Genomic DNA, 27,823 nt, shown 5'->3' on the forward strand with positions numbered 1-27,823 from the left:
GCCTCTCCCGCCCAGGAGAGCCCAGGGATGGAGTGGCCAGCCCCCCATCCATGGGGACTTGACCTGCCGCCCTCTCCACTCTCAGCATGGAGAGGAGCAGCTCCACCTCCCCGGAAAGCCAGAGGCAGAAGTGCCTGAGGAAACAGGCCTCGGGAACAGGACAGTCCTAAGAAAACCTGGACACAACTGAATTTGAAAAGAGTAAATAAGATCAAGTCCCTCCCAGCAGTTCTACCCGGGGCAGTGAGGTTCCAGGCCACCTTTCCATGCCCAGGTCAGCTGCAGGCCTTGGAGACTCAGCACTCAACACCACAGGGTGGCTCTCCGGGCTGTGGGTACCCCCTTGTCCTGACCCCTGCCAGGGATAATACTCTGCCTACAGAGGTGACTCCTCTGGTCGTGAGTGATTTTGCCAGAGAAGAGGTGACCCTGAGATCAGTGATCTTTCACCCGGGGGCGGGAGAGTGTACTGTGGGGTCTGGGTCCAGACAGTCCCTGTGCCTAGCCCTCCCACCAGCAGTGAGAAGCAGCCCCCACAGTAACTGTGAGGGCTCAGGACTCCTGGGACGGCGTGGGTCAGCCTCCATCTGAGACAAAGCATCTCTTCTTGGCCCCCAGTGCCAGTGGAGAAATGACCTCTGTCACCCTCAGCACCTAGAAACCAGGCGCCAATACCAGGGTCCCTCCTGCTGGAGCCCTGGGAACAGACCTGTGAGCAGACGTTCAACATGCAGCACAGGGGTGCCAACCCACTCACTGGCACCTGGAGGACACCTTTGAGCTTGGTGCTCTGCTCCCGGTCTGCCTGTCAAAGGCTCAGTTTGACTACCTTGGTGGCCTTAGGCCAGACCCTTGTGCTGGCACAGAGACGCTCCAGGCCCTGCCTGCAAGCTGACAATAGAGGAGTGGGGTGCGGGGAGCGCGGGCCTATCCTCGGAAAGTGACCTCACAGTGGTGGTGCTGGACACTCGGTCCCAAACAGGCCTCACCTTGGCCCGGAGCGGATACCAGCGGAAGGACTGTGTTGCTCTGTCTTCAAAGTCCCATGTGGCCAGCGGAACCATCACTTCTCCAAGGAACACCCTCCTGGCGAGTGTGCCCAGGTGCCACACAGAGACCTGCAGCTGCCGGGTCGCCAGCTGGGCAGCGTCCACCTGATACTGCAGGGCAGAGTGGAGATGGTCAGCCAGGCTCCCAGCCCGCCTCCAGGGCCCATCAGCCTCTCCCACAGCTGAGCCCCGGGATTTGACTGCCGCCCGTCTCCATGGTCAGGGTGGCTGCCTGCGGTCAGGCCAGGTAGACCCCTCTTCCTCAAGACTCCCCCCACTCCCCAGGTGCCCTGGGCTCTCAACCCTCCTGCCACCCCCAGTTCCCCACCCCTGATTCTCAGGACAAGACAAGAAGGAAAGTCCTCATCCAGTTCACGGCTTCAGGAATCAAGCTGACACCACCAAGGCGGGACCTGGACGTGGACCTGGCTGACACTGTAGCCAGCCAGGCCCAAAACTACCAAAAATAGGACTATGATTTCTTAGAACTATGAAGTATGGGGGCTGGGGGCCTGGCTCCCTAGTGGAGCGCCTGCCTAGTGTGCCCAAGGCCTGGGTTTGATCCTCAGCACTGCAAAAACTAAAACCTGAAAATGGAAATACCAAGTGTGAGCCTCGACCCCTCAGGTTTGCCCAGACAGACGGTGCACATGATGGCATGCGGGCCGGTGGCACCTCAGCGCTCCATCACCCGCTTTGCAGCTCACAGCACAGGAGGACCGGAGGCCCTGCACCTGTTCACAGGCTGCCACAATGTGTGGCCAGCTCTGCCTCAGCCCCAGGGCCTTGTGTGAAGCCTAGGAGCTGGATTTTCCCAGAGTGAGGACGAGTCACAAGTCCCTGATCCCTCACTCTGCAGGCTTCTCGGGCGCCCAGGTCTTCAGTTTTCACACACATCCTGTGAGGTCAGTGTCACTTATCACCATGTGACCTTGAAGACACAGGAGCCTAGAAATTCCCCGAGTCTCCCGTGGCCTGGAGGCCATCCGTGGTGGCCAGCACTGTCACCTACTGTGTCCAGCCTGGGCTGCCACTGCTGGCCCTGCCTGGTGCCGCCCCCACCGCAGCACTTGCTAGGATGTGACTCTCGACTCATCAGGACCCTCCAGGCAGGACACTCACGGCCACCGAAATCAGATGTGCAGGGGCTGGTTTGGGTCCGTCTCCTCTCATCTACCCTCAGCCACTTTTCCCTCTCAGGGATGACAGAAATCAGCTAGAACCAAAATGCAGTCACTTCCCCCCGCCTGCCCACAGGGAAGGGAGGCGGGCGCCGGCCCTGGCCCCACCCATCATCCTTTTCTTCCTGCTGGGATTGCTGTGGGCATGGGGTCAGGAGCTCTGGTGCCCGCTCCCCTCCGGGCCCGGGGCTGGTTTCCCAGGCTTTCGCTCAGGTCCCAGGCCCCTTTCTGACCTTGCCCACATTCCTGGCTCTGTCTGGGGACTCTCGATTAACCTGCCTGCTCCTGCCATGCCCCCTGCCCAATCAGTCAACCCCAGACCTCCCCTGTACCTGCCTCCCCCTGAGAAATACAGCTCCTCCAAGGAGGGTCAGGAGGCCACGGCCTAAGGCCACGGACAGGTCCCTCCCCTGTGGTCACCCTCCCGGAGGCAACTCCCTAATCTCCACTGCTCTGCCACACTCACTCGGCAGCCCCTCCCCGAGGCTCAGGCCTGCTCTTCTCTGGGTCCTCACCTACTGGTCACACTATCTGATAAGCAGGGCAGCTTCCCCCTGGTGATTGAATCTGCGTCAAGTAGATTTTCCATCGTCCTGTGGTCCACAGGCCTGCACCAGCTGACCCCAAGATCCCTACCTACTCCACACATTCTGGCCTATAAGGAGCTTCAGAAAACAGAAGCCACCCAGACCTGTGTCTCAGCTTGTCCTTCCCAGGTCCCCATTTCAAGGATCGCAAAGAGGACAGGAGTCTCCCTGGAGTCCAGAGGGCTGCCCAAAGTACACTCTAACCAGGAAACTTCGGGATCAGTTTCTGGATCTTCAGCTTTTCACATGCACTTAGTCAAACTGGCTGGAGACACCCTGGAGGCTGTTATCTTCCCAGCCTTCGGGTGGCCTGCCCGGGGCTCTCCAACCGCCTGGGAGCCCGACCAAGGGGTACCTTGAAATGCTGGTTTCCCCAAGGTTTTTAATGATTGGTCGGCCCCCCAGGCCCCACATCGTTTCTGTGTTATGTGAATTTATTTAGGAATAAATCTGACCTGTGTTGGGATCCTCTGAATTTAGATGGAAACTTTTCAAACATATCTGGATAGTTTCCCAGGACTACAAAATATTCACAATAGACTGGATGAAACCCTTAAGTAAATGGAATTTTAAATTCTGTGTGTAATTAAAATAAGGTAGTTAAAACTTTTAAAATTGACCCATGTAATTAAATGTTTATCTAAAATAGTCCTCATTTCATATACCACTGTCTAGCACAAAAGACCTTATTAAACGTATGATGAGACATTGAAAATACCAACTTAAATGTGTGAGGTAGCACAGAGTTTTGAAAATTCCCTGCAGGCATGGGACTCAGCGGGTGGTCTGCACCCAGGCCTGGCCAGAGGCCTGGCTTGGGGAGCAGAGCTTGCTGTGTTGCAGGTCCCATACACGCCTGCTGAGTCAGAATCTGCAACTTAAAAAAAAAAATTCTGGGAATTTTTATGCACATGCATTTTGAGGATTACCGTCCATCCTGACTTCAAGCTAAGCCTTTAAGTACTCCCAAAGTCTCAGCTTCCCTAACGCCTCCATCAGTGTAGATCTAAAGCATCAAGCGCTTGGCTACCACAGGGGGCCCAGCAAACAATGACTATTATTATTTAATGAACTTGGCACTCTGTGCCATCTGCCCGAATGGCCCCTGGCTTGCAGTTCACAGATGCTCCTGCTTGCCAAGGAGGCAAACAAAAGCCTCTCCTTTTGCCAGTGTGAGATGGCAGGACTTCTGGTCTACCCAGTCCTGGCTGCGGTGTCCCCCAGGTCTAGGCTGCCCATCTGGCTGGGGCTCCCACAGTTGGCTCTCTGCATGGGCCTACACTCTGCCTCTTCACCCCCAATCAGAGAATGAGGTCTCAGTTCTGTCCTAAGAAATCATGAGAACCCAAACAATTCCTTTATAATTTTTTTCATAAAATAAGAAGAAAACAGGGTTTTGGGATATTACAATAAGGAAGCACTCCTACAAAGGTAGTAGTAACTTAGTCATTTGATTTTCAGGGCCCCTGCTTGAAAATGCCCTATAGTCATACAAATTCAATAAGACAATCCAATTTCTAAGCCACTCTGTGCCCAGATATGGCCTGAGACATAGAGGCAATCAGATTCTTTCTCCCCATTTTCTTAGAAATCATTAATCAGAAGTCCTTCTCGAGTCTGGCAGACTCTGCACTTCTCCTGTTCAAAGGCTGAAATCTATTTTCAGCCAACCTGCCACTGATTGACAGAGCCACAGAGAAATGTATAGGTGTCTGCATTTGTGTTTAACTGATTCAAGGGTTTAAAGAGCCATTCTCTGGACTCTGACCCATGAGCACAGCCTGGGATAGGGAGGACACAGCAGGAATGTACTCATCCACATGTACCTTCAGGGTCTCCTGAAAGGTCGGGTCCAGTGTGTTCTTTTGGACTCCAGTCTTGCGTTTTCCCTGAGAGGATCTGTCAGGCAGCAGATAGGTCTTTACATACCTAGTGGCCAAATGCAAAAGGACAAAGTGAGGTTCTGCCTGGGCGAGCAGAATTCAGAGGAACAAAGTCCACATGTCAGCCTTTTCTTTACCCTGCTTCCAGCTGGATTTTGAATTGACTCAGGGACCAGGACTGACAGAAACAATGTTAGCGCTGAGTGTACAGCTGCTGAGTCACAAGGTTTGGGCCACATGTTGTCTGTATGATCCTCCAGAATATTCCTGGGCAGGGGGCTGGGGCTCTCCCTGCATTGCTCATTCCCTGCTCCTGGAACCCCACAGCCCCTCCTCGCCTGCCGTTTAATGAGGACCATGAAACCAGATTCTCCAATCTGCCTGGACGTCCAGGCCGTGTGCCAGCTTCCCCCCTCCACCTCCACCTGCATTATCCTCTGACCCACACAGCTAAAGTGGAAATGGAAAGTTCATGACTCATGGGCGCCTCAAAGACGGCACTCCTCTGACTGCTGAGGCAGTTTTTGAACTTTTACATCAACAGGATCGTGTACATACATTCTTCTGTAACTTGTTTTCCCTCTCCATTTGTTTGTGATTCACCCACATTGCTGTGTATTCATTTCTATTCCTACACATTGTTCCATTGCATGAATGTGCTACTGATCACTTATCCTCCTGAGGAACCTTGGTCTTAGTCTTACTTTTTGCTGTTATACACAATTCTGCTATGACCATTCCACCGTGCACACGTGTGAGAGTTTCTCTAGGCACAAAACCAGAAGTGACAGGTAATGTGCTTCCCCTCACACCCACCCCACTGCTGGGGGTGGAACACAGGGTCCTGGGCATGCTGGGGGAGTACTTTACCACTGAACTACCCCCCAACCAGCATGTGCATTTTCAATTTCAGTAAATTATGCCAAATTACTAATTTGATTTCTTTAAAACATATAGAACTCTTTAAGCTTTCTATTTCATTTCCTGTCAAGCTTGAGCAAGTGTTTTTAAAGCAATATGCCTATTTCATCTCAGTTGTTCAGTTTTACATAATACCCTCTACTTATTCTTTAATGGAGAAGCTCTGCCACAATGTCTCTTTTCTTTCCTGATATTGGTATGTGTATATTCTCTTTCTAAAAACACTCTTGATAAAATTTACCTCAGTGTTTAACAATTTTACTGATTTTTTTTTTTCAAAGAATTAACATTTGGGTTCATCAATTTGTCTCTACTGTTTTCTGTTTCATTGATTTCTTTTTCTTTGGTGGGTGGGGACCAAGGATTGAACTCAGGGGCACTCAATCACTAAGCCACATCCCCAGGCCTGTTTTGTATTTTATTTAGAGACAGAGTCTCACTGAGTTGCTTAGCACCTCGCCATTGATGAGCCTGGCTTTGAATTTGTGATCCTCTTGTCTCAACCTCCCGAGTTGCTTGGATTACAGGCATGAGCCACCATGTCTGGTTTCATTGATTTGTGTGTGTGTGTGTGTGTGTGTGTGTGTGTGTGTGTGTGTGTTGTGCTGGGAATTGAACCCAGGGCCTTGTGCATGTGAGGCAAGCACTCTACCAACTGAGCTATACCCCCAGCTTCATTGATTTCTGATCTTTACTATTTCCATCCTTTAGAATTAATTTGTTCTTTTTGTTCTGGCATTTTAAATTGAAGGTTTAAATGATCACTTTTAATCTTTCTTCTTTTTAATAGAAGTACTGTTTTAACTGCATTCCTCAAATTTTGAAATATAAAAAAGTCAGGGGGCATTTTGGAACATTTTGGCATATTCCTTTGGTGTATGGTTTAAGTAGAAGGATAATAGAAGTTATAGACCAGAAATATAAGGGAGATGGTTACGGAGAACCTTACTGCTATAGAAATTTGTACTAATTTTCTTCTGACACTGAGGAACTACTGAAGGTTTCAGAAGAGAAGAAGTTTGATTAGATCAGCAATCCATTTCTTTTCCCATTGTGTCTCTCTACCTGGTAATTGAAACAGTGTGCCAAAACTTTTCCATGTGAGAAGACAGAAAGGCATAACTAAGGTCCTTGCCTTAGGCCATATAGAGAAAATCAATTCCAGTTCTAATGTGAAAAACAGTTCTGCAGAGGAATGTATTCATAACCTCAGGTGGCATGGAATTCTACAGATAGAAGGACACTCACCCACCAAAAATGATTTTTTTTTTGTTTTTATATACATGTATATATTATGTATGTGCTGGGGACAGACCCCAGACCCCAGTGTGTGCATGCTAAGCCCACACCCTACCACTAAGCTATACCCAACCACCCTAAAGCAGAGATTTTAACAGAAAAGATACATAAATATAATATCAAAATCTCTACCAAAAGAAATCATCACAAATAAATTAGAAAATATGAAATAGCTGAGATAACATATATAAAATAAGGCTGGCTGTGGTAAAGCAGGCCTATAATCCCAACTACTGGGGAGGCTGAGGCAGGAGGATCACAAGTTTGAGAATAGCCTCAGAAACTTAGTGAGACTCTGCCTCAAAATAAAAAATAAAATGGGCTAGGAATGTATCTCAGTGGTAGAGAATCCCTGGGTTCAATCCCCAGTACCAGAACAAAAACAAACACACAAAAAAGTAACATACATATAATCAATGAAAAGCTTCTAAAACTTATTCAAAATAGCTTTTCAAAAATATTTTCCTGCTGGGCATGGTGGCATGTCTACAATCCTAGCTATTTGGGAGGCAGAGGAAGGAGGATCACAAATTTGAGACCAGCCTCGGCCACTCAGCAAGACCCTGTCTCACAATAAAATAAAAAGGGCTAGAGACGTAGCTAAGTGGTAGCATTTGCTGTGTACTTTTGCATGTGGGAGGCCCCAGGTTCAGTCCCCAGCACCACACACACACACACACACACACACACACACACAATTACACGCACACACAATTTTCTTATAAATAAATAAGAAAACGACAAACCAATAGAAAAATGGACAAAAGGTATGAACAGAATGTTCCCAGAAGGAGATCTGGGTGTGTGAAGCTACTCGTCTTTGTTAGTCATCAGGGAAACACGTGTTTAAATAACAGCAATATGCTTCTTATCTATTAATTGGGAAAATCAATCTGTTTATGAATTGTGTGAGCCACAATTCATTTTCTAAATTCTGTTTTTGTTTTTCCTATATGGAAAGTCAAACTTCCCGACACTGAAGTCCACCTTTCCCCTTGATTGGTGCCAATCCCTTGCTATAGACTGGACATTATGTGCCCCTAAAATTCAAATTGAAACTTAATCCCAAATGTAATGGCAGTTGGAGACGGAGCCAGGGCAGGCGACGGGTGTGAGGCGGCCCTGGTGAACAGATGGATCTGTCTTTTATGAGTCCTCAGCGGGCTGCCTCGCCCCTTCTTCCCTGTGATGACAGAAGCTGATGTCACAAACCAGGAAGCCCATCCTCACCAGACACAAACACGTCAGCACCACGGACTCCCCACCATCCAAAACCGTGAGAAATTAACTCTGCTGTTCGAAGGCCATTCTGTCTACAGTCTGCGACAGCAGACGGAGTGGTCTCAGACCCCGCTTGACCGTATACGTTCCCACGTATTCAACGGTGGATGGCTAGACTTCTGATTCTGCTCCATTGAACCACTTGCTTATCTTTGCATGTTGTTTGAATTACTACAGCTTTATAAAAATTATTGAAGTAAGTCTTTACCTCTTTTGTTGTTTTTCATAATCATCTTTGTGATTCTTGGGTTTTCACTTTTCCATATAAATTTTAGAATCAGTACATCTATCATCTTATGTTAAAATAAAAAAAAAAAAAAAAACTTACGGATTGCACTTTTTCTTCTTTTCCTCTCCATAAGCAAGGTTCTTACAGGCCTTGATGCATATTTCTAAAGAATGGGTTTTGAAGCAATAACGAATGGCAAATTCTATTTCTCCAGTGACATTAGCGTTGTCAAAATTACCCATCTCTGTGCAAGTGCTGTTAATGCTAATTAAACTTCCCTGAAATCAAGAATGACAGATGGAATAAATTACTTCACGGTGAAAAGTTTTTTGGCAGTTCTGATTTCAACGTATCAAATCAATCCCAATTCATTCAGAGCATGTATCCTGACTCACATTAAGTTGCCGTTGTACCAGTTTGTACTTGACCAAAATAAGCAGCCACCTATTCCATCCTGAGGAGATGGGGAGTCCTCAGAAAGCCCTCTTTCCAGATATGGTCGTTGCCTAGCAATGAAGATTACACAGTCCATTCTTGAACACAAGTGACTTAGGACAAGATGGACCACATCCTGGGCAGTTCTGCCAAGACACGGCCCTGTATTCATGGCAGCCATGTATAAAGCAAGCGGCGGGGGCAGGGGCTGAGCCTGGGGGTCGGGCAGACCTGACTCAGATGTGGGCTCTGCTACTCATTACCGGTGTCCAGTCTAACTGGTGTCTTAGGTTATGGTGAGGACTGACTGGAATGAGGTACAGGAAGTAAGAGTCAAAGGTAGTGGTAAATGGTTTTAATTTTAATGGGCACCTAAAATTAAAAAAAAAAAAAAAACTGCCATCATAAATTAGGGGGTTTGAAGCTTAAATGGTGGTTATAAGTAGCAGAGGAAGTCTGTGCCCAAAGGATAAAATAAACCATCTTACAACAAGTAGATCTGCTTAGACAACTGCCTTCATTTGCACGCAACTAATCTCAGTGCTGTCTTTATGGGAACAGAGAGAGCTAGCCGATTTCTGCTTCGAATTCCCAACCAGTTCCTCTATACCACAAAGCACTGTGAAGAAACGAAGGCAGGCTGGGGCAGAATCACGACACTGGACAGAGAAAACCAAACCAAACCCATCCCTCCTCAGAGGACCTGAACTTGAATTAACTAATGCCAAGAGCATAGCCAGCTTTGCCAGACCCAGCAGCCTGGCTCTGAAAAATGTCACCTGCCAATACCACACAACTGCTGGGGTGGGAAACAACCCTAAAATTGTACATGCTCAAGAACGCGTGGGATGCCAAGGTTGCATGGCTCCATGAAGCACAAAAAGTGAAGAATGGCCGGACGCAGAGGCCCACAGCTGTAATCCCAGCAGTGAAGGAGGCCGAGGCAGGAGGATCACAATTTCAAGGCCAGCCTCCTCATATTAGTAAGACCCACCTCAAAATAAAATTTTGAAAGAAAGGGCTGGGGGTGTAGCTTGTATTGGGTCCAGTCTCCAGTGCCGGGAGTAAAAAGTGAAGGTTGAAGAGAACAGTCAGGGGAGATTGGCAAAAGAACTGAGCCACCTGTGAGAACAAGCAGTGAATGGAGCTGAGGATCTCTGATCACAGAGAGCATTCCTCCTGGGACTTCAGGTGCATCAGACTGAAGTGCATCACGCCCACGTCTCTGCCAACGACAGTTAGAAAGCTGAACTAAACCGTGCGACTGTTCCGAGATGTTGTGGTGTTGTCAAGACCGCCAGGAACCCAGGTCCAAGATGCTAAAGAGAAGCGCAGGGAGGCCAGCCTGGCATTCGGGGCCGCCCCTCTTCGAGGCGTGCGCACTGACAAGCGGCACGGGGCTGGAACAGTGAGCAGCCTCCAGACGAGATGGCAAGAGGCCAGGCTGAGCAGAGCTCTTAGCAGCAGACAGGGACCCAGTGCCAAGCCTTGCACAGCACACAGCACCTGAGTGAGGTTCTGCGAGAAAAGGGACACCTGCCGAAGGGACCATTGTGCCAGGTGCTGCTTTTCCACTGACGGTCCTTGCTGACGTGCAGCCATGACGCTGAGAAGCTTAAGAACACCTTCACGAGTCCCATCATGTCAGACTAGCTGGGAGCACCTGCACGTCTGTGGGGCCCTCTCCGAAGCTTTCTTACTAGGACCAGACTCCAGCTCTGCTTTGGCTCAGTCCCGGGGTTTGTCACTCTAGCATCTGACGGAAGAAAAAGCAAGTTCTCTCTGAAGGAGGGTAACTTCTTTCAGAGTCTCAAATTATCCCAGTTTCCACACATAAGGTCCATCATTCAATAAAACAGTACCAAGCATATCTGAACTGAACGGTAACCAACCGTCCCTGTTTCCTCAGGACTGAGACATTTCCTGGGATGCAGCACTTGAGATGCCAAAGCCAGGAGAGTTCTGGTAAGTCAGGATGCTTTGTCATCCTCAGTCTAGGATTTGAGAATAAGTGACTGGAAACAAGAGAAAGCCACAATAAAATGCAGGTATTGGCCTTATCAGACATGAACTGGAAAATAATAATGGTTAATATGGTCAAGAAAATACACAACAAAGTGGAGAATTTATTCAGAGAACAAGAATCTATATTTTTTAAAAAGAATCCAACATAAATTAAGGCCTAAAAAATAAGGTAGCTAAAATTAAGAACTCCAGAAATTAATTTAAGATCAGACACAGGTGAAGGAAGGATTGATATATTGAAAGATGGGTCAGTAGAAAATATCTAGAGGAACACAGAGAAAAAGATGAATAGAAAATGAAATACAAGAGACATACCGAACCTAATAAAAAAGTATGATATATGTTTAGAGTCTCACAAAGAGAAAATAATGGGCAAAGGGTTTTTTGTTTGTTTGTTTTTCTGATACTGGAGACTAAACCCTGGGAGTTCTATCACCAAGCTACATCCCCAGACATTTACTTATTTATTTATTTATTTATTTATTTATTTATTTGTTTATTTGGACAGGGTCTCCATAAGTTGCTGAGGTTGGCCTTGAACTTGTGATCCTCCTGCCTCAGCCTCCCAAGTAGCTGGGATCACAGGCCTGTGCCACAAGGCCTGGTGGCAGAAGGAGTTTGAAGAGATAATAGCTAAAATTTTATCAGCCTGATAGAAAACAAACCAGATTCAAGGACAAAATTATATTAAAAAAAAAAAACTACACGTAGCCACATCATCATATAATTGCAGAAAATTAAAAACAGAAAATCTTAATGGCAGAGAGGAGGGATAAAGGTAGATTCTTTTTTTTTTTTTTTTTTTTTTTTTTTGCGGTACTGGGGATTGAACCCAGGGCCTTGTGCTTACAAGGCAAGCACTCTACCAACTGAGCTATCTCCCCAGCCCTGGTAGATTATTTTTGACGGAGAAAAGAATAAGACTTAACCAGCTTACTGCCTAACAGAAATGATAAAGTCAGAAGAAGACTTGATTAAGTCTTTTTCAGTCTTACGTCTTCTAAGTCTCATGACTTCCAAAGGAGTCATGAGAAAAGAGTGTAGTGACAGGAACACAGAACAGGAGGGAAAAGAGACCATGAATAATAAAACAGAAAACAAGTAGGTAATTAGATTTAGTACAAAATACATCAGTAATTACAATAAAACAGAACAGACTTCACACTAGAAAAAAAGACAGATTATCAGACTGGATTTAAAAGTATCTGATTATATGCTGTTTACAAGAGCTTAAATATAAAAATACCAAAAAAAGGATAGAAAGTAGAGGAACAGGAATTATATACCATTCAATACTACCTAAAATAAAGCAATGATAATATCAAAGTAGATTTTATGTCAAGAAGCACTGTTTTAAAACAAAGAGAAGCATTTCATCAAGATAAAACGGTCAACTCCCTTGAAAGAAATAACAACTCTAAATTCATAACAAAGAAAAAAGAAAAATGAACAAAACTAAAAGGAGAAATCAATAAATCCAGAGGGATTTTAATATACTGTTCTTCTTAATGGCAAAATAAACGGATACAACTTATCAGTAAAGATATTGATTATTAAAAGTACAATTAACACACTTAATGACTTAGTGACATGTATACAATATTCCCCACAAATGCAGATCACAAATTCTTACAAAAATTGGCCATAAAGCAAAGACACAGATTAAAAACTACAAAGTAGGTAAAGTCCTAAGCACAGCACCTGACCCGTAAGGAGCTTAATAAATTTACTGCTATGTGCTTGATGGTACCTGAGTCCCACACCCTGTGACTAGGTGAGGCTCACTTTGTTACCTTCACTTGACAGATGAGGAAACTAAAACCCAGTGGGTTAAGTCACTTAAAGTCATGGGCATTTATGAGCTGAAGTCACAAGGGGTCAGGCTCACCAGCCACTTCTGACTCGGTTCCTTTGCTGCTTAGTTGTGATATTTACACAGAGAATTTTAAAAGCACAATGCTTCAGGCACATCCTTTGTTCTCTTGGTGACATTTCTTGAAGATGTACCACGTTCAGCGCTGAGCGAGGCCCTGGAGGCTCCCTGGAGAGCAGAACCAGGCCGCCCGGCTCCAGGGAGTCTGCAGTCTATGGGAGAGGTGGGCCGTGCCAGGGGTCCAGCCAGAGCAGCAGCACACACCCAGGGACAATGTCGTGTCACGAAAGCAGACAGAGAGGGAGGGACGGTTATGAAGGAAGGAGAGGTCGGGGCTGGATGCTGGGAAAAGCGAGAGGAGGCCAGAAGATGTCTCTGGATTCCATGATGTGACCTGAGGGTAGGGGTGAAGGTGTGGGAACCGGGGCCCTGATGTGCAGGTAGGAAGGAAAACACGGACCCGCCGCGGGCAAGCGACTCTGGGAAGTTGGTCCGAGGAGGGGAGAAGAAAATAGCAGCTGGGAGGAATGAAGGCTGGCTGAGGAGGCTGGGTGGAGCTGAGAAGTGAAAGTGAGTTTGAAAGGCTGGAGTAGCTGGGAAACGACTGTCGTGGAGCACAGGACACTGGGTTAACCAGAGGGACACATCAGGACTGCTGGGCACTGTGGGGCGCATTTGGAGTCGGTGACACAGTGGGACGGACCTAGTCCCCACCTATGCCCGTGCGCCTTGCTCCTTGGTGCACAGCGGCGTAGGGGCTGGAACGAAGACGGTGCACAGCGAGGCTCCTCGGGTTGGTGCCTGGACGAGGAGGCAGCTAGGAAGCACTGCAGTTCCTCATCCGTTGTTATAAAGCGGACAGACAGATAAATGGGGGGCAAGACAGGTTGAAACACACCCAAGTTGCGCAGTAACTCAGCAGCAGAGCTGGAAGTGAGCCTGGGTTCCTGATGCATCAGCCATAACCATGGATGGCATCTCTGAGCAGTTCCAGGGCCATGTTTGCCCAGTGGGAGGGGAGGAGAGACCTCAGAGAATGGAAGGAGAGTAAACTTGGCCCTGACAGTTTCTGTTTCTGTTTCCCCAAAGTTGGAACAGAGTCTTTGAGGAAGGTGAAAGCTTTGAGCACCAAACTGAGCCAATTGCAAGATTCCAGCCTGGAGAAGCAACTAAGAACTCAGTCTGCTTTCCATTGGAGGCTGTCTGGATTTGAAAGAAGAGATGATCTGGGCAAGAACAAACTAACCCAGCAGGCAGGGTGCTGCTGGCCTGTGACCTCTGAAATCACGTGGTTATTACAATAACTGCAAGCACAGCCCAGGCCCCTTCTTACACAAGCTAAAAACCAGGAGTCAACTGGAACCACAGGTTTATTTTTTTAAATAATAAATCCTGATCACCAGGAACACACTGGACATTAACACTAAGCGGTTAAGAAGGTAGGCGCCAGGCAGGGTAGTACACACCTGTCGTCCCAGCAGCTCGGAGGCTGAGACAGGAGGATCACAAGTTCAAAGCCAGCCGCAGCAACAGCAAGGTGCTAAGCAACTTAGTGACACCTGTCTCTAAATAAACTACAAAATAGGAGTGGGGATGTGACTCAGTAGCCAAGTGTCCCTGACTTCAATCCCAGGTATGCCCTCCACCCCCTGCAAAAACTGAAGGTGGGCAAGGGGGCCAGCTGGCCTTTCAGTCCTGCCTTGACCCTCAGTAACTGTGTGGTCTTGAGCAATTTTCTAACCTTCCACAACCTCAGCTTTCTCATCTGTAAAACAGGGATCTCTTTCCCAGGACCGTGATGAGGCTCAGTTAGTTAATGTAAGGCGCCAGAACTGTGCCTGCATATTGTATGCACAGGGTTTATTGACCTTTTGAAAATGCCACACAATCTGGATGCCCTGTATAGATGGGCTTTGTTCTTCCATCTCCTTTTTGCTTTTCCCTGTCAAGTGTATAATATTTGAAAGAATGCACACGAGGCACAGGCACAGTTAAACAACCAAGTGGACGTCCACATGCCCACCACTCAGCTAAAGAAGAAAATGTCATCAGGAGCTTGGAAGTGCCTGTGACCCCCACCCTCAGCAAGTCCCCGCTCATTCCAGTCCCTGGGTAGACACTGTTTCAAAACTGTCCACAAGCAGTCCTTGCTTCTCTTCACGGTTTCATCACACACGTTTACATCCCCCCAAATACACCGGCTCGTTCTCCCTGACTTCCGAGTCCATACTACTGGAATTGTCCTGTGTGTATATGCTCTGTAACTTACTTCCTCTGGATATTTTCATTGCTGCCAAATTTTAGAAATTAAAATAAATATAAACACTGCTCCCCTGGACATTCATATGTACTCATCTGGGGCAACAGTCATGATGATTTTGGGTGTAGGCATGAGGGACTGAACCCAGATGTCCTCCCTTTTCACATATTACTTTTTGAGACAGGGTCTCACTAAGTTGCCCAGGCTGACCTGGGACTTGCGATCCTCCTGCCTCAGCTTCCTGAGTAGGGATTATAGGCGTGTGACACTTTGCCCAGGTAACATTGTGGCAACTTTAATAAAACTTCTCATAGCTGAAGTTGTCAGATTAAAGAGAACATGCAGGGCTGGAAATGTACCTCAGGGGTAGAGCTTGTGTGCTTAGCATACACAAAGCCCTGGGTTTGATCTCTGGTACAAAAAGACAAAAACAAAAAGCCCTGAGAACATGTATTTTAAGGATTTTTTATATATATTGCTAGTTGTCCTCCAGAAAAGGTATGACAATTTATGTTCACCCAGCAGTTTGCAGAATGCCTACCACTCTGCACCCTTGCCAATACTGAGCTATAGTATTTTCAAATTTACTAAAGCAGTTCCAAAATAGAAACATGCTTTAATTTTGTCCTTATTTGACAACCTGGGAGGTCTGGCAATTTTCCTTATTTACTGCCTTCTCTTTTTGTACTTTTGTCATAAGTGGAGATTTAATAAGCTTTTTCTAGCCCCAAGTCCTTGTTTCCCAAAGGATGCAAATTGCTCTCACAAGAGTAGGCAACATCTTTGGGCAAGGAGCAATAACCAGTTATTTGCCTCATGGGAGTTCAATTCCTCAGACAAACACAGCTTTGGTCTAAAGGGAAAAGGTTGTAATTAAACACAATAATTCAATCACATAATTATAAATTTTAAGGGCACAGAGAGAAAATTTTAGAAGGAAGGAGTGCCCTGCTGAATGTGCAATGAACAGAGGAACTATCCTAAGCAGCAGAGAGGGAGCTGCTGGCCACCTCCACCACGTGAGGATGCAGCCAGGAGGGGCCATCAACAGGCCAGGAGGTAGGTCCTTGCCAGAGCCTTGATCTTGGACTTCCCATCTGCAGAACTGTAAAAAAAATACATTTCTGTTGTTTTTAAGTCACCAAGTCCATGATAGTTCGGTATAACAGCCCAAACAGACTAAGACAGGCCTCAGCAGGACATTTGGGTCCTGACTGTGCTACAGCCCACCATGGGACCGATGATCAGGGGTCCCATGATGGGAGGACCCACAAGCAGCCATGTGAGCAGTACTTGGACTTGAGAGCAGAGCCTGATTCTACTGGTCATGGAAACCTACCTGGCTATCCCCTCCCTCTCCAACCCATCTGCCTGCAGGAGTGACTGCAAGAGATGCACCTGGCTGGGAATTCAAAAGGGTGGGGGTGAGAGGGGTTGAGCTTGGAGACTTAAGCTGAGACCAGGAAATGTGGGGTCCACAGGTGATGGAGTGGACTAAGATTAGTTCCTCCACCACAAGTGGAACCCAGGAGAGATCCCTGGGTGCAGTCTTCCAACATGGACTTGCAATTCCTGGGTCCTGGAGGTGTGCTGACTTAAAATCTCGAGACCAACTGACATTCAGTGAAGAGCCGGGAGCCCACCTAAGCCTACACCCCACCTCCAGGAGTCCCGCCCTACAGGATTACCTGTCACTCCAGCAACCCCATTCTGAGGATGGAGCAAGTATCACACTTCACACCACCCCACCTAGCACTGCTGAGAAGGAAAGAGGAGAATCTTCTGTACTTAAATGGGAACAATTCTTTACCTTTTCATCAAGATTTAATTTTCTTTTCTCTATTCAATCCTGACCTTAACAGAACATGGACATTCATACATATTCATATTTGGTTTTCTCATTTCTAGCATTCTTGAAGTCAGTTATTTTTCACAGATTGACTTTTTGAGGACTAGGATATTTGATTACTGTATTTCAGTTTTGTTTTGTATTATTTCACTTTTATTTTTATTTTTTATTTAAAAAATTTTTACTTTATATATTTTTTCTCTCATTTATCTGTTTCCCTTGACTATTTTTATCTCTTTTCTTCTGCTAATAGCCAATCCCTATTATTCTTTCTTCCACTCTTTCTTTAATTTTTTATGTCTATCTTCTCTCCTCCTTCTCATAGTCATCACTTTCTACATCACTTCTTTTCTCCCTCTGTCCACCATTCAAATTCGTAAACCCTTTTGCAAACCTGTTGTTTTTGCTGCAGGCAATAACTGATCACATAATTTCTGTTTATTGTGACAGTCCACATTGTAGATGTCACAGCAGGAAATATTTGCTTTAATGCTGTATGTCGTTTGCATTGGTTATTTTTATTGTCTCCCCCTAAATGGTGAGGTACTGGAAATCTTCAGTGACACTATAAGTCCACAAGGCAGAAACTCTACTGTTTCAGATCCATACTGTTAGACAGGTAGACACACAAACAACATGAAAAAGCAAGGGAACAAATTGCCCCAAACAAGCCAAGATACTTCAATAACAGAATCCATCGACACCCTAGTGAAAGAAATGTCAGAGAAGGAGTTTAGAATGTATATAGTTCAATAATCTGCAAGGTAAAGGACAATGTAAGGAGCAAAATCAGAGAAAATACAGGAAGTGAAAGATCACTTCAATAAAGAGAGATTCTGAAAAAAAAAATCAAGCAGAAATCCTTGAAGTGAAGGATTCAATAAACCAAATTAAAAATTTAATGGAAAGCATCACCAACACACTAGATCACTTGGAAGACAGAGTTTCAGGCAATGAAGACAAAACATATCATCTTAAAAATAAAATTGACCATGGAGAAAAGATGTTAAAAGACCATGAACAGAAATTCCAAGATATATGGGATAAATTGAAAAGACCAAATTTAAGATTTATCAAGATAGATGAAGACTCAGAGATACAAACCAAAGGAACATACAATCTTTTCAATAAAATAATATCAGAAAATTTCTCAGACCTAAAAAATGAAATGGAAAATCAGATTCAAGAGGCTTATAGGACTCCACATATGCAAAATTACAACAGATCCATACCAAGGAACATTGTTATGATAATGCCTAACATACAGAATAAGGATAGAATCTTAAAGGCTGCCAGAGAAAAATGACAGGTCACATTTAGAGGGAAACCAATTTGGATCTCAGCTGATCTCTCAACCCAGACCCTCAAAGCTTGGAGGTACTGGAATAATATATATTAAGTTCTGAAAGAAAATAGAAGCCAGTCGAGAATACTATGCCTGGCAAAATTAAGCTTCAGAATTCATGATGAAATAAAAACCTTTCATGACAAACAAAAGTTATAATAATTCACAACTAGAAAGCCTGCACTATAAGGCATACCCAATAAAATATTTCATGAAGAAGAAATAAAAAATAAAAATGAAAACCAGTAAAAGAAGGAAATACACTAGGAGAATAGTCAATCAAAAGAGAAACTAATCAAATTAATAACCAGAAATAAAATCAAAATGAGAGGGAATAAATGTCATTTCTCAACAATAACACTGAATGTAAATGATCCAAACTCATCAATCAAAAGACATAGGCTGGAAGATTGGGTTAAAAAAACAAGACCCAACAATATGCTGTGTCCAAGAAACTCACCTCCTAGCAAAAGATATTCACAGACTGAAGATGAAAGGATGGGGGGGAAAATTTATCATTCACTTGGATCTCATAAATAAGCAGGGGTTTCTGTCCTCATTTCAGATAAAGTAGACTTCAAGTCCAAGTTAATCAGAAGGGACAAAGAAGGACATTTCATACTGCTTAAAGGAATTATATATCAACAAGTCATAATAATCATAAATATTTATGCCTCAAACAATGGAGCAGCTACATACATTAAACAAACCCTTCTCATTTTCACAAATCAAATAGACCACAACACAATAATCCTGTGTGACTTTAACATGCTCACCACTGGATAGAACATCCAAACAAAAACTAAATAAAGAAGCTATAGAACTAAAAAATAGAAGTAATAATTTAGGCTTAATACATAGAATATGTCATTCATCTATGACTGAATACACTTTCTTCTCAGCAGCACATAGATCCTTCTCTAAAAGAGTCCACATCTTAGGCCACAAGATATGTACCTATCTTGTACCTATTAGAAAATGAAATAGGCCCAAACCTCCATCATGTCAGCTTAGGAACTGAATTCCTCAACAAGACTCCTAAAGCGCAAGAAGTAAAATCAAGAATCAATAAATAGGATGGTATCAAACTAAAAAGCTTCTTTAAAGCAAAGGAAACAATCAAGAACATGAAGAGAGAACCCACAGAATAGGAGAAACTCTTTGCCATCTGCACCTCAGATAAAGCATTAATCTCCAGAATATATAAAGAACTCAAAAAATTTAATAACCCAAACAACAAATAACCCAGTCAATAAATGGGCCAAGGAATTGAACAGACACTTCACAGAAGAAGAAATACTATGACTGGCTGACAAATATACGAAAAAATGTTCAACATCTCTAGCGATTACAGAAATGCAAATTAAAACTACACTGGGATTTCATCTCATTCTAGTCAGATGGCAATTATCAAGAATAAAAGTAAAGTAACAATAAATGTTGATGAGGATTTGAGGAAAAAGGAACACTTATACAGTTTGCTGGGACTGCAAATTGGTGCAACCACTATAGAAAGCAGTATGGAGCTTCCTCAGAAAACTTGGAATGGATCCACCATTTGACCCAGTTATCCCACTCATCAGCATGTACCCAAAGCACTTAAAATCAGCATACTACAGTGACACAGTTACATCAATGTTTATATCAGCTCAATTCACAATAGCTAAACTGTGGAACCAACCTGGATGCCCTTCAACAGATGAATGGATAAAGAAAATGTGGTACATATACACAGTGGAATATTACTCAGCCATAAAGAAGAATGAAATTATGGCATAGTCTGGTAAAAGGATGGAACTGGAGAATATTATGCTAAGTGAAATAAACCAATCCCAGAAAACCAAGGACCAAATATTATCTCTGATATGCAGATCCTAACACCCAATAAGGGTGAGGGAGGGAAGAATAGAAGCACTTTGAATTAGACAAAGGGGAATGAATGGAAGGGAGGGGGATGGGGATAGGAAAGGCAGTAGAATGAATCAGACATTACTTTCCTATGTTCATATTGAATATATAACCAGTGAAACCACATCATGTACAACCATGAGAATAGGAAGTTATACTCCATGCATGTATGGCAAAATACATTTTACTGTCATGTATAACTAAAAAGAATTAAAAATTTAAAAAAAGAAATATGTCACATTTTACCTAAAAAAATAAAAAATAAAAATAGATGAAATTTTATATTTTTAATCAACTTAATACTTCCAAAATCCTGTCATATCAACATGTTTTCATACTATTTTTTTAATTGAACCCAGGGTCTCATGTATGCCTGGCAAGTACTCTACAACTGAACCACATTCCTAGTCCTATAAAAATTAGGATATTTTACCTTTTCCCAACTAAAGTCTTCAAAATTCAGTGTGTATTTTATATTCACAGGACATCTCGATTCAGGCCAGCCACGGTCCGGGGCTCGACAGTCGTACCTCACTCGTGACTACTACATGGAGCACAGAGCCCTAAACTCTTCAAGAATTCTTACCAAGTTACAGAATTTCTTCAGGGTCTGGCTTGTTCGGGCTGGTGTTTCTCAGCCCTGGTTGTACAAAGAAATCTCCTGGCTTCTGTAGGTTCTGCGTCCTGACTCAGTAGGTCTGGGTAGGGCCCAAGACTGACTTCTGACCAGCTCCCAGGTGACACCAGTGCTGCGGGGGGTGAGGTCAGCGCAGCGGTGCCGAGGGAGGCGGGGCCACCCCCAGGAGCTGTTCGGGCTGGGTGGGGACCACTGTCCCCGGGGTCTAGCGGAGAACGACATTCCCGAACACACTGTTGGCCTGCCAACCTCTCAGTGTCCCTCTGGACGTTCGCATGGATGGGGGGAAGTTTCTAATCATCTGAGCTGAACCCCACCTCACATGGGAACGGCACACCTTGAGGCACACCTTGTGGTGCAAGGACTTGCTCCATGTCCCAGTCCTTGTCACTTAAGGAGCTAGAATGTGAGCCAGGGGGTTGGTTTCCAGAGGTGTCATGATACCCTGTTCCATGGGGACTCCACACCATTGGTTTCATGCTCAAAGAAATCCTGGGAAATGACAAGAACTGTGATACCCATTTCTCTGGTGGGGACCCAGAAGCTTAGAGTCTCGGTGACTGCCTACGGACATCCAATGAGCGAAATGCCAAGAGGCTCACAATGGTTCGGAAGTTTAGGTTGGCTCTAAAACTCCCGCATGGAAACATAATCACCAACGTGAATGCAACGCCGGTGGTCAGATGTGCGGCCCTTGGAGGCAATTAAGTCACGAGGATGGAGCCCAGAGGAGGGGAGGAAGGCTTCCATAACAGCGCTGGCCCCTTGTCCTTCCGTCTCTACTCCCACATGAGGACACCCCGTCAAGCCACCTACGGGGAACCAGATGTCTGTCCTGCCAGTGCCTTGCTCTTGGACTTCCATCCTCCAAGATCATGAGGAGCACATTTCTATGTGTCTGTAGAGTTCTGTTACAGCCGCGAAGCAGACCAAGTCAGCTGTGGACGGAGGCCTCAATACTTAAATCCAAGGTTCCATCCACTACACTGTATTCCACAATTCTAGGCTGAGAGTCATGCTCAGTTATGTTTTTCACCAAGTGCATGAATAATTGAACAAAAATGTCTTTCCACAGATAGAAAATAGATTTAAAACATTACAAAGCAATCTCAAGCAAGAACAAAGTTGGAAGACTTCATACTATCCAACTTCAAGACTTGCTACAAAGCTGCAGTAAACAAGAGAAAGTCGTCTCAGCTCAAGGACAGACCTGGAGCTGAGTGGAACAGAAGAGAGAGCCCAGGAGGGGACCCACTTACCCAGCGATTTGATTTTCAATGAAGACATCAAAGTACTGGGGAAAATGGAAGTCTTTAACAAGTGACAGTGGATTCGCGAATTATCCACAGGGAATAAATAGCTACAGCCTCTACCTTATACCATTTACGAAAGAGTTAATGAGTTGAAGAGTAGACCTGAACATAAAAGCTCCACCTTTATTAAACTCCTAGATGAAAGGAGGAGACCATCTTCATGGCTTGTGGAAAGACAGGACACAGAAGGGACCCCAACACGAAAATCCAATCAATTAGACTCCATCGAACTCCAAAGCTTTTCCTTGAAAGAAACGTTGTTATTTTACTCACTGCTCTTTGAATGAAAAAGTTCACGATAAGATGTAAAAAAGGAAAACGACCCTCAGAACGTTGCAAAGCTCAATGTGACCAAGCTCTGCTGTGCTCAGGTCACCTGGGCCTGGCCTCGTCCACCAATCCAGGTTGACGTGTTTTGCTCTGCTGGTGCTGACCACATAGTGACGTCAGGAGGAAGAGATAAGGCAGGAGGATAGGGGGTGGGCCCCTGGGTCACTTCCTGGGCAGCAGAGCACAAACAGCAACTGCAGGTATTTGCTAAGAAGGCTATTTTTAAATCAAGACCTACGTGACTGGGGTCCATGCCTCTCCAAAGAAGGAAAAATGCCTGATTGGTTTTTGTTTGTTTGTTTGTTATGGGTACCGGGGATTGAACTCAGGGGCACTCGACCACTAAGCCACATCCCCAGCCCTATTTTGTATTTTATTTAGAGACAGTCTCACTGAATTGCTAAGTGCCTCACTTTTGCTGAGGCTGGCTTTGAACTCGTGATCCTCCTGCCTCGGCCTCCTGAACCACAGGGAGTACAGGAGATTGTCACCACTCCCGGCCTGACTGATGTCCTGATTGGACTAGAACCTGCACGAATACCTCCTGGACACTGAATTCCTACCCAGGATTGGGCAGGAAGCGGAGTTCCTTAACCCTATAGATCATATAAACCCCTAGACAACAGTCGCTCTGGTATCCTTCTCTTGGGCCCCTCGCTCTTGCTTTCTATTACTCTAAGAAGTCCTGTTACTTTGTTCTCACCCTTGTATCATGGTACTCTTCAAATTCATGAGACAACCCAACCCCACACTCAGTGCCACACTACCACTGAACTGCATCCCCAGCCCCAGCGGGACGTCCTAGTGACCACGCGTTCTGTGCCAAGAGTGTTGGGACAAGACTCACGTGTCTCAAGCCTCCCGAGAACAAAGGACAGACCGTGGGGCCCAGTGGGAGAGCGTCTTGCTTCAAAGCAAGGCTGGCAGAGCGTCTGGGATCCTCTTGAGGGAGGGGCTTCGAAATATCTGGTGTGCTGACCTTCAGGAGAAGGAAGATCAAAATTAATACGATGGCCCACGTGCCCACTTGGCTGTGTTCAAACGCAGAGGCTTCAGTAAGCACAGCCCACGCCATCCCTTGGTGTGACTCATGTGGACTTGGAGTGGCTGATAAGGGAGACACCCGTGTTTGGGTAAATGCCCCCCCCCCACAGAGCCCTGAGGAAGACATTGTCAAGCTCCGGGATAGTCACGAACATGGATGGGCGAGTTACTTATGGGTTAGTAAAAGTCCTAAAGTCCACATTTTGACCTTCGGAATGATCCTGGCATTTAATTACATGAAACATAATATTCAGTCTGACACACAATAAGCTTTAAATGCTCATAAAAAGGGAAAAACCAAGCCAGGATGGTGATACATGCCTCTAATCCCAGCTTCATGCGAGGCTGAGGCAGGAGGATAGCAGGTTCAAGGGCAGCCTGGGCGACTTAGTGAGACCCTGTCTCAAAAGTGAAAAGGGCCCAGGATGTAGCTCAGGTAAAGTACTTGTCTAGCATGCACAAGGCCCTGGACCAATCTCCTAGTACAGCCAAAAATAAAGTGGGTGAGATCAAAATACATCTCTGAATTTTTTAAAGATAATTCGCTAATTATTAATACTTCTTTATAATGTTTACAGCTGTGCTTCCCAACAGGCTAGCCATTGGTCACATGGGACTACTTAAGTTTAAATTCAAGTCAATTGAAATAAAATTAATAAACTCAGCTGCTAAGTTGCACTAGACACATTTCAAGGGCTCAGCCACCTCATGTGACAGTGGCCATGACGTTGGACTATTCAGGTAAAGAACTTTCCGCTGTTGCAGGAAGTCCTGTCAGACCCACCAGTGGGGTAATACACACAACAGGGAAGCTGGGAAAACCTCTTCTAGACCAACCATGGAAAGTTCCTGAATTGAGGCATCAGCCTTGGTGCTAGATTGGAAGGAGAACTAAACCTAAGAGCCACACCAGAGTCCTAACTGTCTTAATAAAATGCTAAATGAGAACAGCAGAGAACTAACAGAGGAGCGGCTTGCCTGCGAATTACTGTTCACACTCTCAGTCCCACATCGGCTCGAGTCCAGGACACTGTTAAGCCACACTGTATTCGATCCACCGCACTAAACCCCGGGGGTGGAAGTGGAGAAGGGAGAGGAAGAGCAGGGTCCAGAGCTGGCCCCAGGCCTCACCAGCTGCTAGGAAGACAGAGGCACCAGCCACACGGCGGCAAAGAGGTGAGGGGCGTTTACTCAGCGTTGAGCATCCGGGCTGATCTTCTGGGGGGGTTACGACCTGAGTGGGGTGCTGGCAGGTGGCTGGGAAAGACGAAGGGCAAGGCAAGTGGGGTGCAATTCCTAGACCTGGAGACTCCAGGGCCAGGCAGAGACCAGACACAGGGACCATGAGCCCACAGGGAAGTGAGTTGTCCAGGGGGCTCCAAAGGGTAGGCAGAGAAGGCCCAAAAGCAACATTTCCAAGAGTCCTGGAAGATGGGCGACTGCTACCAGTGGTCAGGTAAACCAAGTCGCCCTCAGAGGTAGCCAACCTGGCAGAATTAAAAGCCCTAAAATTAGCTGCTAAAAATAATAGTACCTATGTGTCAATATGGAAAAAACTAAATAAGTTAGACTTTTCCTTAAAAGCAAATGGCAAACCTGGATGTCCAGCGTGGTGCCCTTCCTGCCAGATGGAGCGTGTGGAGTCCAGAGGCATTTTACTTTGAAAGGTGCATGCATGGTAAGAGGAGCTCAGGAGGGAGGAGACCCCACCGCGGTAACGGGGAAGGACAACCAGGGAGCCACAGAAGTGCCTGGGGCCGGAGGCTCTGTCCTGAAAAGCTTGCACTTCTGAGGGGCTTGGAGCCCCGGAGGGTTCAGAACACGTGCTAGGAGGGTTCAGAACACGTGCTAGGACCGCACTTCATCACAGGAATGAGGAGTAGTGTCTTCGTGAGAAAAGACACTGGAGGACTCCCACCCTGGCCCTCCCAACCTGTGGGACACAGCAAGAGGGCAGCCATCTGTGAGTCAGAAGGAGGGCTGGGCCATTCCAGCGCCCTGGTCCCAGACCTTGAGCTCCCAGAATCGTGAGAAAATAAGTGTCGCTTAAACCGCCCGATCTAAGGTGACTGCATTTTGGAAGCTTAGCTGAGTAATAGTGAGTTCAATGTACATTTTAAAACGCATGGTTTTTGAATCATAAAGAATTGATGGTAGAAAGTTCTGGAAAGGAACAAAGAGAACTGTCTTTACAACAGAGGATACATGGCACATCGGATTCATGGCCAGGGAAGACTATGTTTCTAATAGGTCAGGACATAGGAAAACTTCAATGAAGCCTACACACAAATGTAAATATTTTTAAATGGTTAGGAAAGCAGATACTCTTCTGAAGGCCTACTTTGATTCAGTATGGACCCAGCATGGAACCCAAGGTGAAGTTCTATGTTCAACTTCTCCCCTAGTAAATTCTGAAGGACCTGGACCACTGTCAGATCCAATGTCCTATTACAGGACTTCGAGGTCCTAGGATCTCCTCAGTGGCATTGAGGTGGGCATTGTCCCCTGGCCCACCACTGTGATTTTTAATGTACTTCAGTAATTATCTAGTTTCAGTTAGAGTCCAGAGAAAAATGCTGGCCCTGAATGAGGTCTTGTCTGCAGAGTTTAAGTTTATATGGGAAAGTTCAGTAAGTAGTAAGTTTCTTTGGATCAAATTATGAGCCCTCTGGAAGCAGTGTGTGAGTCTGAGAATTTTGCTGATAATAGCTAAGGACACAGGAAATACGATTCCCTCAGGCCTGTCTCAACGTGAAGCCCACTGAGTGAGGAACATCACTCAGGTTTGGCTCGGCCAGTCACAGTGCGCTGAGCAGGGACACGCCTCTGAAGGCAGACCACCTCTCCTGGGGCAATGGAAGGTCCCCGCCACCCAGCCTGGCTGTTAGCAGTGGAAAGCACACCGCTGCTTGCCTGGCCTTCTCTGCCCACTCGGTCTCTGGGATGCGGCTGCAGGTGGCCAGGGAAAATGAGCAGGACCTAGACGTCACACAGGACAAAGGAGAGTGGGATGAAGCAAAGTCCTCTTCCTCCGCCTTTGTCTCAGGCCACCTCCCCAGTGACAGTCCCTCCTACCAGTTCTTTACCATGCTTCCTGTTTAACAGGTACACATATTTATGGCCAGTATAGATCAACCACACATTAAGATAAAATGAAATCCACTGGAATGCACACGAGGAGAGGTAGGGAGAATTCACTTCTCGAAGGATCCTGGCCCAGATGTTCCAGGGAGGGTCTCTGGGAGAGTTTTCAGAACATGCAGTTCAAACTTAATGACCTGAGAGATGGAAGAGATCCTGAGCAGCTGTTTGGTTAATAGCCTGAGTCACCACGAGGGTTTAAGAAGGCTGCCTAACCCAGGTGCAGCGTACACACCTCTGTAGTCCCCGCACCCCGGGGCTGGGGCAGGAGGATGGCTTGAGCCCAGGAGTTCAAGATCAGTCTGGGAAATAGCAAGACATTTCAATTGAGAAAGAGAGAGAGAGAGAGAGAGAGAGAGAGAGAGAGAGAGAGACAAGAAATAGAAGGAGGAGGAGAAGGAGGAAGGAGAGGAAGGGGGGAGGGGGAGGAGGTCATCAACTAGCTCTGTGCCATAGCCACCTGCAAGGTGGGCACCAATGTCCCCTACTTCCAAGGGGCACTATGTCACATGATCAATGTTGGCAAGATGTTCCGAAGTGTTCTGATAGAAACGAGTACCTTTTTGTGAGCTACCCAGCTCAGACATGTGTAATTGCAGTCTGGCAAATGTCCTATTTAAAGATGTACTCCTTACATTTCAACCCAATAATTATTTAGCATTTATAGATGATATGTTTGCTGAGTGATGGCCGAGTATAAACATTTGGCTACAGTGCTCCTTGAAACAGCCATATCCTCAGTGAAGCTGGGCAGAGAGAAGGCCTGCCAAGAGCTTCAAGCATGTCCTGCCCTAAGCAGGGCAGCAGAGTGGACACAGGGTAAGAGTCCACGCAGGTGGGGGCTCTCCACACAGCCTCCCCTGCACCTCCTCACTCCTAGCCCATCAGGCAACCTCCACAGCTGCCTGGCAGGCTCTGTTCCATGGGCACAAGCTGCAGCAGAGGGGTGCCAAGGATGCCCAAAGCAAAGCCCATGGGAGTGTGGGATGCCCCACATGCAGCACAGCACACCACACCACAGACGGGAAAACGCTGAGCCTCCGCAGCTGTTGTCCTGGGAAAGGTCCTGGAGCAGGCTGTACCTGACCCTCCTGACCCCGTGACTCCTTTCTGACCTCCACAGTCCTCATCTCCAATGGGGACAGCAACAGTGCAACCCTCACGGGTTGTTTTAAGGATCACGAAGGTTACACACCAATAAGGCTCTCTGCAAGGACCTGTGCCCAGGCTGCT

At 46.0% G+C, this 27,823-nt stretch overlaps 1 protein-coding gene across 3 annotated transcripts in view; it reads right to left on the reverse strand.

Annotated features, from left to right (window-relative positions):
* Sytl3 (synaptotagmin like 3) overlaps positions 1 to 27,823 on the reverse strand; it is a 75,076-nt gene that overhangs the window by 3,352 nt on the left and 43,901 nt on the right. For all 3 annotated transcript variants that reach the window (XM_047559383.1, XM_047559382.1, XM_047559385.1), the window contains 4 exons: positions 23,253 to 23,384; positions 8,530 to 8,708; positions 4,644 to 4,746; positions 990 to 1,160 (listed from right to left, as the gene is read on the reverse strand). In XM_047559383.1, the coding sequence (XP_047415339.1) occupies positions 990 to 1,160; positions 4,644 to 4,746; positions 8,530 to 8,708; positions 23,253 to 23,384 (585 nt within the window). The remainder of the gene's footprint in view (positions 1 to 989; positions 1,161 to 4,643; positions 4,747 to 8,529; positions 8,709 to 23,252; positions 23,385 to 27,823) is intronic.

This window comes from Sciurus carolinensis, chromosome 7, assembly GCF_902686445.1.
Source record: "Sciurus carolinensis chromosome 7, mSciCar1.2, whole genome shotgun sequence".
Taxonomy (NCBI): Eukaryota; Metazoa; Chordata; class Mammalia; order Rodentia; family Sciuridae; genus Sciurus; species Sciurus carolinensis.